At 35.1% G+C, this 15,742-nt stretch overlaps 1 protein-coding gene across 1 annotated transcript; it reads right to left on the bottom strand.

Annotated features, from left to right (window-relative positions):
• Positions 1-6,254: 6,254 nt before the first annotated feature.
• Positions 6,255-13,988, bottom strand: LOC137955562 (cullin-1-like). Its single transcript, XM_068802561.1, has 20 exons — positions 13,748-13,988; positions 13,297-13,456; positions 13,080-13,179; positions 12,520-12,705; positions 12,328-12,375; positions 12,052-12,255; positions 11,846-11,923; positions 11,634-11,723; positions 11,461-11,541; positions 11,311-11,373; positions 9,290-9,325; positions 9,115-9,201; positions 8,879-9,028; positions 8,276-8,331; positions 8,068-8,188; positions 7,794-7,955; positions 7,576-7,719; positions 7,248-7,466; positions 6,908-7,075; positions 6,255-6,801 (listed from the first exon to the last, which is right to left on the bottom strand). Exons 2-20 carry the CDS (start codon positions 13,440-13,442, stop codon positions 6,700-6,702), a joined length of 2,241 nt encoding a protein of 746 aa, XP_068658662.1. The 5' UTR covers positions 13,443-13,456; positions 13,748-13,988; the 3' UTR covers positions 6,255-6,699.
• Positions 13,989-15,742: the final 1,754 nt, after the last annotated feature.

Here is a 15,742-nt window from a genome sequence, read left to right as displayed (position 1 = left end):
CGAATAGAAGATAAGTTTGGCCATATTGCAGATTCGATAATTTATCAGATTATATCCTTCCCAAGAAGTATATTTTATGTGAAAATACTATACTTTAATGAAATATATTGAAATCTAGTTTTGGAATTGACAAGTTTAAAGTCAATCAGATCTCTTTGTGAAGGGATATCCCCGTTGGAGTTGAGAACGGTTCTATTGTAAAAATAAAGCAAATCAAACAGCTTGAAATGATTTATGGTAAGAGGTTTATGTATCAAATAATATACCGAATTAAATATATTTTTAATCTACTTTCTATATAAACAAAAAAATCGGTATTCTGAGTTATATTCTATGAGATATCACTATTAGAAGCATTTAGGTTGATTGATCATGTTTTATGCTAGAGTAGTAATATGAAATTTAAGCATAGTTTAGGCTATAGTAAAGGATTTAGGAATTATAAATCATATGTATGCATTAATCAAATATGGTTTTCAAAGATTTTACACCATAAAGCTCTAATGCTCTTAAGTACCTTAGGATTGAAATTTGGCTGACTATCCTCTTACATGGCTAGATGTTAAGCACCTAGCCAATACTACCCAAAAGACCGGCCTGTTAGGAGCGTAAGACATAGGTACTTAACCCCAGGACCATAACAGTACACCCCGCCCTCCCGAGCCGACCACCACGACGGCCTTAACACAACAACGGGAACCGGGTCAGGAGCCCATACTCCCTTACGGCGCTCCGCCAGGGGTGTGCGGTCCACTTGCGCATGTGGGGACTCGAAGTTGAGACATAGCCCCGCTCTGATACCAAATGTTAAGCACCTAGCCAATACTACCCAAAAGACCGGCCTGTTAGGAGCGGAAAACATAAGTATTTAACCCCAAGACCATAACACTAGAGTTCTTGAAATTTTTTTATGCAACTTGACTCTAGATCTTCAAGTTTTTAAGCTTCTTGATGGTGTTTCTTGAAGATGACTTAACACTTTATCTTTGCCCGAGGTCTTGTATTGAATTTGTCGAGTCTTCTTCATTGACCTTGATTTTGTATCACTTTGAAAAAATGCATTTGAAATGCTTGAATTTTAAATATTAATTCAATTTGGTTAAGTTATGTTATCACCAAAATATGGATGAGGCTCAACCTTGATCAACAACAAAGATGACAACAAACCAATATTCCCTATCAAGTGCTCAGAAAATTTTGGGATGAGAAGAAACATTGTAGTAGTATACGTAGCAATAGTAATAGATGGAGTAGCACCAGTTGAATTCAGCATATGTTTTAGTTTTTGAAAGACTTCAAAATCTGCCTCTGTGAGTAATTGTTTACCTTCAAATACCTCCTTAGCCTAGGATGTATTTCCAATAGTAGCTTGATTAGCAATATCCCAGTGAAGTTTGCCATGCACCTTCCAACAAGCCTCTACAAGGTGATTTATACCCACCCGAGTTTGACCATCTATTTTGTGAAAGGAATTGGTGTCATTTCTTCCTCTTCCTCTACCTCAAGCTTCCTCTACCTTTGCCAATGCTACCTCCTCCTCTTCCTTAGACACACAGTGTAGATTTATCGATAGGTGTTTCTATAAGCACATAATCTTTTGTTGGTGTAGGAAGCATAATGGCATAGGTGTCATCAAAGGAGGGTAAGGCTATAGAGCTATGTATCAATGTCTAGTCTACTTTGAGGTAAGACTTTAAATTGGCAAGTCAAGTCTTTTTTTTTTCATAAATGGTAGTGTCAATGGAGTATGGTTGAACTAGCTTATATTCATGTATCAACCCTCTAAAACGAGTAAAAAATTCATGTAGATTGTCCCCCTTTTTGGTACTAAAACATCATCTGAAAGACATCATACAACTTATGTAGGCCATTAGAAGTTAGATTATAGTTTGGCACATGTATCCCAAATAATTTTTGTAGTTTCTAGGTGAACAATGTTATTAGCTATATTTCTTGAGCGAATTTTTGTAACTAGCATCATCAGTATCCATAGTGGGTCCAGGCTCAATTAGATGCTCAACAAGATCCATAGTAATTAGGAATCTTTCCACATATTGTAACTAGGACAAATAATTGGACAAGTGTTTGAGAGGAACAATAGTAATTTTCAGAAGATCATTTTTAAACATATTGGTTGTAATTTCTTTAGCCATTGCTCAAGCAAACAATAGGAGTGATCAAGATGTGGTTCTAAAAAATTTCAATTAACAAGGATGATAGATCAATGTGAACAAAGTATGATCAATCATGTAGAGAGTGGTAGTGGGGTTTTGAAACCTACAATCAATCAATGTTATGAGGGTTGATCGAACACATAGAACATATTTGAGGGGTGATCGATCAGGGTGACCAAGGTTGATCAAACAAATAGAATATAGTAACAAGAGTTTAAATTGTATGATCTATCATGCATAGAATACAACAATAAAAATGGAACTTGATTTTCAGATTTCAAAAGCAAGATGAACAAGGATGAGCAAGGTTAGAGTAGAGGAATTTTGAAATTCATCAAGGAGTAGAAAAAAACATGTTTTTTTTTTATATATTAAGCAACAATAGTAGATGGAATAGTTGTAAATATGTGATCCCATCAAACCAATAGAAATTCATAGTTTTCAACTAAAGGATAGAAAATCATTTGAGAACCAAGATGACTCCATTAAAATTTAAAAAAAAAAACACTTAAGTGATGAATGGAAGCACAACAAAAATAAAACTTTATTTGGGATTATAATAGCAACAAGTTAGAGCATTGGGCAATAATAAGAAGCCTCTACAAAATCTGCTCTAAGACTATGTTAAATTTTGTAGAAGAGCACGTATGGTAGAGTTTTACATGACTCTCACAACAAGAAGTCTCACAAAGCCAGAATTATTATGGTGGAGTCTTATTTGAGTCTCACAAGAGGTCTCATAGAAGTGTTTCAGTTAAAGGTGTCATAGTTATGTTAGTCTTCTATCTATGTCCAATTGTTCAATTATTCTAGGACTTATCTTTTAGTGTTCAACTATGGGTGTAACTGGGATAATGATAGTTTAGTTGTAATTGGATTCCACTTGTTTCCTCTGTTATAAATAGAGGTTCATTGTACTCAAATTACAACAAGTTAGTAAGTTTTTCTCTTTTCAAAAATTCAATATGGTATTGGAGTGGGTTTTGTAAGTTGACTCGGTCAACCCACAAAGATAATGTAATCCTTTTTTTCTTTGTCATCTTTAGTAGTTTAGGTTCACATTCTACCTATTTTCTTTCTTTCTTGTCCCAGTACCCGTTGTTTCTTTCACGTTCACACCTTCAAACTGAAGCTTTCATATTTCACAATATATATTGATCGAAAGATCTTGGAGTATACTTTCAAATAAAAAATAATTTTAGAAGTTAGAGTTTTCTACAAAGATAATTTGATATTTGAAGTATCAAAGGTCAGGCAACAAGAGAGGTTCAAACAACAAAAAAAAAAAACTTCAATTTTTTAGCCATTTTATGCCATAAAATGAGACTTTATATCGATAATTATATATCAAAAGAAATATCTATAAGTCTACTTATTGCCCATCAAATAAATTTTCAATCTGAGGTTTCTAGATGGAGATATCAATATCGAAAGAGTCAATGGTCATGCTAACCAAAGAAGAAAGAGTAGTTAGTTCGACCAGATTACAGAGTCTGAAATATATCAGATTATTTTTATAAAAATAATTATATTTTATAAAAAAATTATACTTTAATAAAAATTATCAAAGTCTAGTTTCAGAAGAAAAAAATTTCATATCAATCTGATCTATCTATAAGAAGATATTCACGTTGGAGTTGGCAAGGGTTAAGCTACATAATGAAGAGAGTCAAGAGATTATAACATATTCAAAAACTAAGATTTTTATGTCAAATTAGGTATAAAATTAAATATATTTGAGTCTAGTTTATTGAGAAACAAATCGTTTGTGATTCTGATATATACTTTTTGAGATATGGATATCAAAAGTACTAAATGTTAATTTTTCCAAAAATCTCTTCTTTTCCTATTATCTAATAATATTAGTGTTTTAGTAAAAAAATTCTTCAAATTAAATACTTTTGGTCAAACTTAATCACTCATTGATGTGCCCGTTCAAGGTACGTCATATCTTGTTTTGATACTGTTTTCTAAGTTTTGGTTTTTTTATACTTTGTGTATCTTATGCCTCGTCAACTACAAAAAATTGGGTTCACTCCCAAAAAAGTTATATTTAGTCAAATTTATGGTTCACATTCTAGATTCGTTTGGAAGTATGAGTATTGTATAGTCACCTCCTTCCGGTTACTAACCTCTAGTATTTCTTAGTTTATCATCTTATGTTTTCATCATTTTAGAGTAATGCCTAGACCCACTACCTAAGAAGCATAAGAGTGTGCTCAACATTCATCTCGAATCAAGTCTTTTATTCTTCACCCAAGAAGTGATTTGTGTTTGAGCTACCTTAAAAAGTGAGTAGTCTCTTTGTTGTGCCCTAAAGTTGGATCGTTTTCCTGCCTTTAAAATTGAGCGGAGTGTTTCTCGGACTAGGACTATTTTTTACTGGTATATGGAGTTTTTTTGTACAACTATGAGTAATTTTCTTCTCTCATATTGTGTTTGGTCCAAACTAGTTCTCTATGTCATTTTTATCCCCAGTTTGAGGGGGGAAATAAGTAGTAAAAGAAATAGGTACTTTATTCCATATGTTGTAGTAATTTTTAAGTGACCAAAATATTTAAGAAATGGGGAGAACAAAATATAAAGAATTTTGCATCTATGAAGAATTTTTTTCAGTAAATAAAATTGAAGACCAATAATCTTTTCATTGCAAGCTAAAGTTATAAACTCCAACTTGAGGGGGAGTGTGGAAGAGAAAGTATGGTGGAGTCTTACATGACTCTCACAACAAGAAGTCTCATAGAGTCAAAACTATTATAGTAGAGTCTTACTGGAGTCTCACAAGAACAAGGCTCATAGAAAAGTCTTACTTAAAGGTATTTAAGTTATGTTAGTCTTCCATTTATGTTCAGTTGTTCAATTGTTTTAAGATTTATCTTTTAGTGTTCAACTTTGGGTATAATTGAGATAAAGGTAGTTTAGTTGTAATTGGATTATACTTATTTCCTCTATTATAAACAGAGGCTCATTGTACTTAAAATTACAAGTTAGTGAAGTTTTTCACTTTTTTCAGAAATTCAACAGATTTTAGGGTCTCTAAAAGTTTTGTCTTTGGGTATGAAGTGAGAAAAAGAGGTGAAAGAGTGAAGGAAACAAGAAAGGAGAACAAAAAGGTGAAGAAGACGCAAGAGACGATGGAGAGTGTGTGAAAGAGAGAGTTAGGGTATGAGCTCGTTATGATAATACCCTAGAGTGGGATGAGAGAGAAAAGTGCAAGTAAATAAAAGAAAATTTACATAAGCGGGACCTCTAATGTTAACCCTTCAAAGAAAGTCAAGACGAGAAAATGAACAACGGGAAACAAGAGAGAACATAGTTTTCATAACAAGAGAGATGCTGGAATCGTTAGCAGGAACCAGCAGTAATGTGATCCATCAGCAAAATCAATGGCAGCAACAAAGAGAACAAACTTGAGGTAAAATGTAGCATAGAGACTCAATTCTCAAAGCACGTTAATCAGATTCTACTGCTACTCGTTTTGCAACAACACGAGAAACAAAGAAGTAGAAGATAAAACTAAAGCATGATTGAATTACCAATAACTGTTAAGAAAAAAAATAAAAAAAATTCACAAATACCTCGAAGCAACATAGAAGAAGCAGAGGATGCAAGTTTTGAATGGAATTACTCGTGGAAGAGCTATGCAAATCAACTTCAAACAAGGTTGTAAGAAGACAAAACTCAACCATGATTAACCAAGGAGTTCCAGAAACAGTCTGGAAATTAATCAAAATCTACCTCCAGTCATGACGTGCGTGGAGTACCAGAAAAGAAAATAGAGAGGCTACGACGACAGAAAACTTTGATAAAAGATGAGTGCAAAATAACTCAAAACAAGTGTTGGGAGAAGGGAGGAGTAAAAAACTGATCTTTTTCTACTTTTCCTTGTCTTCCTCATAATTCTTCCATGCCTTATTTGTTTTGTAAAGTGGGCATGCTTGAAAGAAAAATGTGAGTAACACTGATGATGAAACTGAGTGTCAGGAGATTAGACCTGAGGAGGTTAATACACTGATCAAATATCATAGTCAACTTCACCAGATCGAGCGGTCATATGCCACTTGCAAATATTGTTCAATGTAAGAACAAATGCAGGGCACACACTAAGAGCGGTTTTTACTCTCAACATTAACAAATACCAATCACAAAGTAAAATGATTACAATAATAAACGTTAAGTCGAAACTGAGAAGAGAAGAAAAATGAAAAAGTAATCCTCCTAGTCCGGAGAGAAGACACATAACATCAACCATGATGCAGCTGCTAAACCATAAAACTGCACCATGCATATATATGTTAACACAGTTGTGATTCTCTCTCCCTATTAAAGAAATGGGGGGCCTTGGATGGCAGTACAAGAAATGTACAAGAATACACGAGGACATTCAAAGGGTCATTTACTCAAGGGTCATTTTGCACTAAGGCTCATGCTGTCTTTTTCAATATGGCACTACTAAGCTCCCACCATTTGTCCTATACATGTCTCCCATGTTGGCATGGCGATGGACTGGTTTTGCCACTAGTAATCATGCCAAGTACCTGAACACATTGGGATTATCCTTGTCCCTCTCAAGATAATCCCTGGTGATCAAATCCTCGATCCGTTTCTTGATGGCCTTAAAATCAGGCTGTACAGCAAACAACAGTAAGCTTGTGTGAGTCCTCAAGAATCACATTCTTTGATTAAAATGTTGCAGTGTGATGGGTTCATACAGAAACAATGGAATCACACACCTTGAACATACGACCAAGCTGCTCCACGCATTCCATCACCAACTGCTGATGACCCAAAACCTTCCTACTCTTCATAATCCGTACAATGGACGCATCAATAGCATACCTGCGGTCCTTGTCAACATCTTCAATGACCTTTTTCTTTTCATCCACCGGAGGGAGTGGTATCTGAATTTTAAACACAAATATATGACTAACATTAGCATCTTAGAAACAACACCTCTTAATATAAGTGAAGAATAAGGGCAGGAAAGGAGTGCATGCGTTTACTTTTCCTGTCTTTCTTAGATAACGTACTTTTTCTTTTCTGTTTTTCTTGTATTTTATAGACAACTCTTACCTTAATCCTCCTCATCTTGTCAGTGAACTTTGAGTTGAACTCAAAAATATCAGTTGGAGAAATATTCTTCGTGTTTGGCTCTTTGTTGAGAATCTTGTACTTCGCACATGAAAGAGAATGTAGCAATCTGACAACATCATCATCCGTTAAGTTCAGTTGTACCATAATTTCTGAGTAACTCAACCTATCTGAAGCATTGAACAGCAGCAATACACAGGCCTGCACACATGCACAACAGATAATGAAGCTCAAAGAAAACTTCCCCAAAAAACTTGCATTTCTTATTTCCTAAGACAAAGAATGTGGAAGATTGTTATGTGCATGGTACCTGATAAGTAGTTACTATCAGCTCTATGGTTTTCACATCAAATTTGCCATTGACATTACTTGTACCCAATGAGTATATCCAAGTGAGCTTTCTGTGTTTAGTTTTCGTTTGGTAGAATTCCTTGAAAACCTCAACACATTTAACCTGCAGAAGTAACAAGTGTTGAATAATAGAGATGATTCCCTGCACATTTTGAAATTTAACAAGTAAACATTTACCATCTCTGCCGGAAGGTTCAAATCATGGGATTTGTAACTTGGCCAAAACCCAGTTGTTAATACAGTCACAGTCAAGTCCATCCCAGGATTTCCATTGGGAAAATTGTTAAGATATTCCTCAAAGGAGGTCTGATTCTCCCTGGCTAATGTCAAATCCGTAACCTTAATCAAACAACAACACACCAAAACAAGTTAGTTAGTATCCAACTCAAAATACAAATAAAAAAGATTTTGAAGGTTAAAGACTAGGAATTAAAATATAACAATAACAGACCATTCCTTCCATCTTTGAAGTAAACTGTCCACCACACTGCTGCTTCAACTTGGTTAGAATGCTCCTCTCATGGTCATCATTTGCACTTCTATCAAACAGAAGTCGGCGAGCAAGCTTCTTCCTGCAAATAGCAAGACCTAACTAAACATGAAAGTCTTACAGCAGACACTAAAAATTGGAACAAGCTTCTATAGCAGAGAATATATACCTATAGAATTCCCCAAAAAGATCTTTGTCGCTTATGTATGCAAGCAATTTGACTACCTACACATCCAAAAAAGAAACCATAGAGAATAAGAAGAAAAAAATCCAAAAGAAAGTAAATTGGTGTGTTAGGACAGAATGTAATTCACAGATGAACATTTTAAATACATTTCTACATCTAAATAGTCCTTCATAATTGATAACTACATAGCTATTTAAATACAGTATCGGTGCCCCAACAGCATTTTTACAACAGAAGTCCTCATTAAGAAAAATGATAATTCAGAAGAACCTAAAAATCCTTTCTAGATCAATGGTAATATTTCTAGTGTAGGAAATTGCAACACCCCTCTTGTACGTCCCGGCTCTTCTGTCACTCAACACTGATAATAACAAAATGATTAATGCTTGTTCATTCACCAGAAACATGATTTTGATGTACATTGTAGTGCTTTAATATTCTGGAACAAAAAAACCTAGATCACAGACATATAAAAGCTAACTTGCAAGATATTATTTTTTTTTTCTTTTGACCAATGTAACTCACAAAACATTAATAAAAGACAAAAAATTTAGTAATGGGGAAAATAAGGAAAAAAATAGCAACCTTCTCAAGTGTCTCTTCAATGGCTTCATCACTTAGCTTCTCACTGCCACCCTTCTTAAGAATATTGTCACAAAAAGTAGCCAGAAGTTCTGCACTAGAACTACCAGAAACACCCTTATTGCAGAATACCTCAAAAGCTTCTTTTAGGGCCTGGAAAAAATTACACTATGAATATCAAATTACAAATTTAATATGCCGGAAAGTATTATATACTTAATGAATATAATAGCAAAGACCTTATGAAAAAGTGAGTGGTTCATGAAGCAGTCATTCACATACGCCAAGTATTTATCATGCAGCTCAATAACTTTTCTAACAAAAACCTGCAAAAGGCCACAACCATGACTTAGCTTCTCCACAGTTATCAGCCAATCAGTCAAACATGATAGCCAGCATATATCATGAGATTACCTGTTCTTGCAAACCAACAATATCTCTTTTCTCTGCCTGAAAAAAATAAAAAAAATCAACAGATACACTGTCAGACAGGTTTTGCGCAAATTTTGTGAATATTAGACAATTTCTTTGGCTGCAGATACAAAGGCTACAATTGAGAATTTTAATCAGGCCATTTTCAAGGACAAATTCTCACCCTTTCACAATACAAAGATCACTATCTTAGCTAACTTAAGCTTCATTTGCACAAAAAAAAAAGTCTAGCACTTGATCAGTAAAAATAAGTCGCCTCAACGTGTAAAAAACACCAGACAAGCAGGCTAAAAAGAACTTCCAACTCTTGGGAGACACCTTCATTAGCAAATGTCTGCCATGTCATAGGCCTTGAAGAGAATAAGGAGATTGACCAGATTAGAAATTCTCCTAATCTTGCAAAATTAAAAATTTTGAGCAATCTCAATGTCCATAAAATATGTTCCTAATTGGACAGAAATTTATTTAAAAGTACAGGTCATATTGGAATTGAAGAAGAGTACAAAAAATGGGAATCCATCTTGTCATCTTTCCAATAAAACCTAACGAAGTACATTATGTACTCAAGAGTGACCAGAATTTCCATGAGAGCCCCCATATGAACATTTATCTAATGAAGCCCACCTTGGTTCTAAAAGAACAACTTGAGGTTCTAGAAACTGCAACCCATCTAATCGAAAAATAGGAAAATGAAAATCCTAAAAGCAACTAGAAAACCCCAAATAGAACTTGATTAAGCACTCCTGAGGATGGTACAGAATGATTTAAACAGAAACGAAATACGAGAGGATGGAGCAGAGTCAAGTTTTCACACAGTACAATCAAGAAATTTAAATTCTATTTATTCAACAATTGTTATAGATAAATAGGAGTTACAGTAACGTAGAGGGGATAAGATGACATTTTTTAGGATAATAAGATGGCAACTTTTAAATAAAACCGTGATCCATTTTCTCAAAATAAATAAATAAATAAAACCATGATCCACTATGAAAAAAGTCTCACCATAAACGTATTTTTTTTCTCATCCTTAATCATTAGAAACCACTTACATCAATCAACACCAGTTAGCTATTTCATCACCTCCTCATGGAATAACATCTGTCAAGCTCAGTAGCATTTGAGCTTAACCACCACCTCAAGGATTATTAGCATGCTAATTATCACTCAAAACTACACACTCCTGTCGCCAGTATCCTCATAATTAGCTAAGTATACTCCTTGTTCTCCCTGACATGCCGCAAAAGAATTAATAACTAACTTTGACAATTTCCTAACCAATATAGATCTTTACGATTGAGATTTGAATGTTTGTGGTGTACTTTATGTCTGCATCTTACATTTGGTTACGCGTTTTGGACCTCTGAAACACACTGGACTGTTGAAACCCGTACATCTTTTAGGTTACACATCATGAAACATGTGAAATCTTTTAGATTTCAATGTTATTTATTTATGGAACGTTTCAGACTTAGAAGAAAGTTATGGAAAGAGGGAGCACTACAGGGGTGGGTGTGCATGTGAGTGTGTGTGTGTGTGTGTAAGGCAAGAAAGTAAGGTAATCATATGACTAATACTTCTAAGGTTCTGGAGATTTTTGTTTCAGGAAATTCTGCAACATGCAACAGCTGAGCACTACCTGAAGCAATTCCAACTTTCCAATGACTCACATCTAATTAATTCCTGCGTAAAAATTTTCCCTTGATATATATCCAGGGAACAAGATGCACACGTGACTATCAAATGGTATTACAAATAGGTTCATGTAGACAGTAACTTCTTTAACTGATAACAGTTGAAAAGAAATTGGCTTAAGTTCTATTAGAAATACCAATTCCATTTCTATCAGAAATACAAATCCCATCTTTAATACTTGCGGTGCTTCAAATTACAAAACTTACGAGCAATAAAATGCAATGCAGATGTAATAATAATCACATGAACCATATGATATGAACTAGCATATAAACATCTGATCAAAGAGAAATATAGAAATAAATCACCTTTTTATTACTGGCAGCATCTTCTGCTTGTTTAACCAAGGCCGTACCTTCATCAGTAACATGCTGCAAAAGACAACTCACTCACAGACTGCTAATAATAAATAACGACAGAGAGAGGAAGAGAAGGATTTGGGATGACAAAATGCTCACCTGCTTGAATATTAGAGCAACTGGGTCCAGGCCTCGAGGTATTTTAGAGAAAAGTCTGTACATCCTTGAGAGATCCTCCACCTAATAACCCACATAAACATTGCTTGAGGTGGAAAAAAGTAAAGCAGAATCCGTTGAAAGGATCTATAAAAACTAAACGGTATAATTAATACCTTGTCATCTCTAAGCAAGGCATGGCATCCAGAGTGCTCCTTCTCAAGCAATTGGCTTGCATACACAAACAGCAATTCATGTTGCACTTTCTGAAAAGACAAAGTAACAAAATTTTACATATACTGGAAACAAATGCATTTACATGATGAAACTTTAATTAAAGTGCTGCAATCATGAAAGGAAAATAAAAGAGCATCAAGCAAATACAGACCTCCAGTAACTTTTGCTCACTGCTCGAATGCAAGTAATGAGAAACCCTATCTTTTTCCCTTCTCAAACATTCCTCAGCCTGATAGTTCAGCAGGAAATAGTCAAATATTATTAATAAAAAGACAGCAAAAAGTAAATAAAAGACAGCAGCTCTTTTTCTTTTTTTGAATGCTGATAAGACATAAACTTATAGCAGTAACTGATAACCTTCAGCATGTAATCTGGACATGAATCCTCCAAAATCCAGTTGGAAGCCTTCCGAGAATAATAAGCAGCAGTATCTTTAAGCATGGTTGCTTCAAAATCATTTTCATAGCGGTCCATTCCTCCCATCCCTATTTCTACGAAAATATCAAGGACATTTTTTAAAAGTGCTCGATCAATCTGCTCTCCTTCACGCTCTTGGTCAATCTGGTCCAAGATCTATGGTCAGTTAAAATAAAAGGCAAAGGGAGTTACAAATGTGAATACTTCTATACATACCAATGAGATTACAGCATCTCTCACTTTCCCATTTATCTCTTCATAGACCTGAGATTAATGCAGGAGAAAGGATAAAAATGCATTAACACATAAGCAACTCAAAGTAATATAAAAAGCAAAAAATTGTCAATCTCAATCAAGAAGAAAACACAATGAACTAAGATAACGAAAGAACATAAATTGCTTTCATACCAGTTCACGAAACCGCGTCAAGCCCACATCGTTTAAAGGGGGAAGCGACCTTCGAGCAATGAAATAACGATCAAGATAATGAAAGAAACGGGAAAGCCATCTGACCATCACTTTATGGTTTGCCCATCTCTTCACAAGCTCTCTCAACATAAACTCATCATGCTTCTCTCTCAGAGAAGGTAGCACCTATACAAATAGAAAGCACATCAGAATCAATAATACTAGTCTACAGTTAACAACAAAATCTTTATTTATGCTACAACCTTACAGGACAAGACCTGAGTAGGAAGAGAGAGAATGAACTAGGACCGAAAGTAGAGGTTACAAGCAAGCAAATAAATAAGATCCAACCGAGGCTTCCTAGATTTGAACTTTAAATAGATAGCCTCAATTACACCTGACATATACACGCATAAAAAGTTCACATAGTCAACATGCAAATTTCTTTTTCTTAGAATTTTGTTTTGAGAAATTAAAACAGTCATTACAACTCTTCTTTCAGTCAGCTAAGATCTCATGACAACCCCATAAAGCTGATGAATTAAGAGATTGTCTCTCACCGTAGAAGTAATATATTCATCGAAAGATTCCCGATATTTGTCATAGAGCTGTTGCGAGTAATCGTGAGGAGGTTTTTGAGTGCACATGTTGTATATAGTACTGTTCTTGGAGTAAAGGGAACAAAAAATCTCACAAGACTAATAAAGAAATTCACCGCAATCAAATGACATACTACCCACCAAAAACAGAACGCAGAAAAAAAAATTGAAAGGATACGTATAAAGCATCATGTAATCCTCCGAACTGAATTGAGTCTCCGGAAGACCTTCTAAGATGTTCTTCAACTTTAAGATACCTTTCTGCATAAACTTCCATCCTTCGTCAAGATCTATCACCTTCCTATCGTTGTTGTTCATGGTCATCACCAGAGTGAATCCTGATCAACAAGAAAATAAAACAAACCGAGTCCATGAGAAAGTATATTTCAGACACATCAACATAAGAAAGCATCAACTACAGAATCCCCATCTCCAGCATTGGATAATACAAAAACCTAACCCTCAGTTCAAATTCGAGGAAACCCTTTCGCAGAATAAATGAACTAGCAATTCCAACAATCACATTATCAAAAGCCCTAAATTTAAGGCAGAAGATCGCGGAAGGTCAACCTTAAGTAAGAGAGATGAGGTGAAAAACGATACATAAAAGGAGAAACCTCGGAGATTACCAGCTGGAAATCAAAATTCGATTCCACGGCCCTTGTTTAGGGCCTCCACGAGAAAGCCTCAACTCTCCAAAGCCCTAAACAAGATCAAAAGAAGAGTTGGGATGATAGAGCAAGATGCAGAGTAGAGAGGAGCTGGCAGAAGACTCTTGCCAAGGGGAGGATTGTTGATCGAAGGGGAGGCCAAGAGAAGCAAGAGGAAAAGTACCAATAGAGTCTCGCCCTGAATTTGGGATCTCTTCACCGTTGCAGTATTTTTTTATTTATTTTTCATGTATCTAAAATTCTCTATTATAAATCTAGTAATTCATAAAAATCTGTAGTCGGCCATTAAATGATCACAATCTACGATCAATACGAGCTTTAATCAGCGTGGGCCTCCAATCTGGGCAGCTCCGATCTAGCGCCATTAGTTTCCGCTACTGTCTCTGTGGCCGGTGTGCCGTCTGCGTAGACCAAAGTTTTCCGAAGAAATTGCTTTGAACTAGGAAGAGTGAAAAGTGTGAAATGCTGCGCATATTATAAGTGGCACATTGGAGACTAAGAAAGTTTGGATTTAATTTTTTTAAGAAGAAGATCGATTTAGGTGTATATTTCTGGCATTAGTGTACCAAATCGTAGGATGAAGTACCAGACTACAAAATTTAATGAACTATAAACAGATGGGATTAGGCAAAATTTTCGATGAAAACCGTTTGGTATCAGAGGAAGCGAGAGAAAAGAAGTTGTTTTGCAACGATGATTTTAAAAGTTCAGGTCGGTTTCTAACTCACATGTGATAGCAAACTCACATGACTAGGTATGGGATCAGGTCAGATTTAGATAGTCTCCTTATACATATCTAAGTTGGAATCAAACCCCTTTCATAGTATAAAGTTTTGTATACACTTTTACATCTAAGTGTATACAAAACCTACCATAATTTTACCACCTTTTATATCTACGGACTTGTACTAACACCTCTTAATCCTAGGGCAAGATACTTGTCTAGTCAACCTACTCAAATTGCCAATGGATTGGGCTTCAAAATACTTTTGCATTTGTGTACCAAATAAGCTAAGCAATTTCCTTATTCCTCTAAAAAGAATAACACAAAAAGGAGGTAATTTCCGAGTAAGTCATAATCATGGTAGGAATTTACAAAGTGTCATAAACCAAAGGTGCATTAATCCATCACAAGCATTAAGGGAAATATGCCACTACTTATAGCACATAACAATTATATAAACTTTAACCAAACTGCTCTAAGTTGCAAATTTCTAAAAAAAAGGTACAACCATTATCATCTTATATGTCAACTTGTCTTATTCATAACGGAGGTTGAGGACCAATTAATACAAACCTAAGCATAGGGGCATTTATATGGTTCTTAACCAAACAATAGCAATGTCAAATAGCATGGTACATTGACATTACAAGGCAATGTATATTTACTTATCATAGAGACCACTAGGTGAAAAAAAAAAAAGGATACAGGCATTATCATCACAAAAGTCAACATGTATTATTCGTAATGGAGGGTAAGGACCAATTAATACAAACTTAAGCATAGGAGTACTTATATGGTCATTAGCCAAACAACTCTAAATAGCAATGTCAAACGGCATGGTACATCATGTTACAAGGCAATGTATATTTATTATACAACTTGCAAATGTCATTATATGAAATGTATTATATCATTTGGATATAATCTACCCCCATTGGTCCCTTCAACATTTATGAAACTTCAAATCTTTGTCCCTCGATCGGCATTCTGAAAGGGTACAATAAATATCCCATTTTGTGTCCTAAGTGTGATCCAAACCATCTTGCCAATGTTCTAACAAGGTTCATATGATCCTCCCCTAGTCACCCAGTTGTGGTCCAATCTTCCTGTTGCAAATGGGGCACTACTACATTTTGGACCTAGAGATTCACATATAACCCTAAGATACTAAAGGCCCAAATATTCATAACTACTAAGTTGATAAGGTCCATACACCCCGACTCTATACG

The sequence above is a fragment of the Aristolochia californica genome, unplaced genomic scaffold, assembly GCF_029961685.1.
Source record: "Aristolochia californica isolate CCGP_79_NKW_82.1479 unplaced genomic scaffold, dmAriCali1.0.hap1 SCAF_2, whole genome shotgun sequence".
In the NCBI taxonomy this organism is placed as follows: domain Eukaryota; kingdom Viridiplantae; phylum Streptophyta; class Magnoliopsida; order Piperales; family Aristolochiaceae; genus Aristolochia; species Aristolochia californica.
The sequence above is the reverse complement of the archived record's forward strand: the minus strand, read 5'-3'. Positions and strand labels throughout refer to the sequence as shown.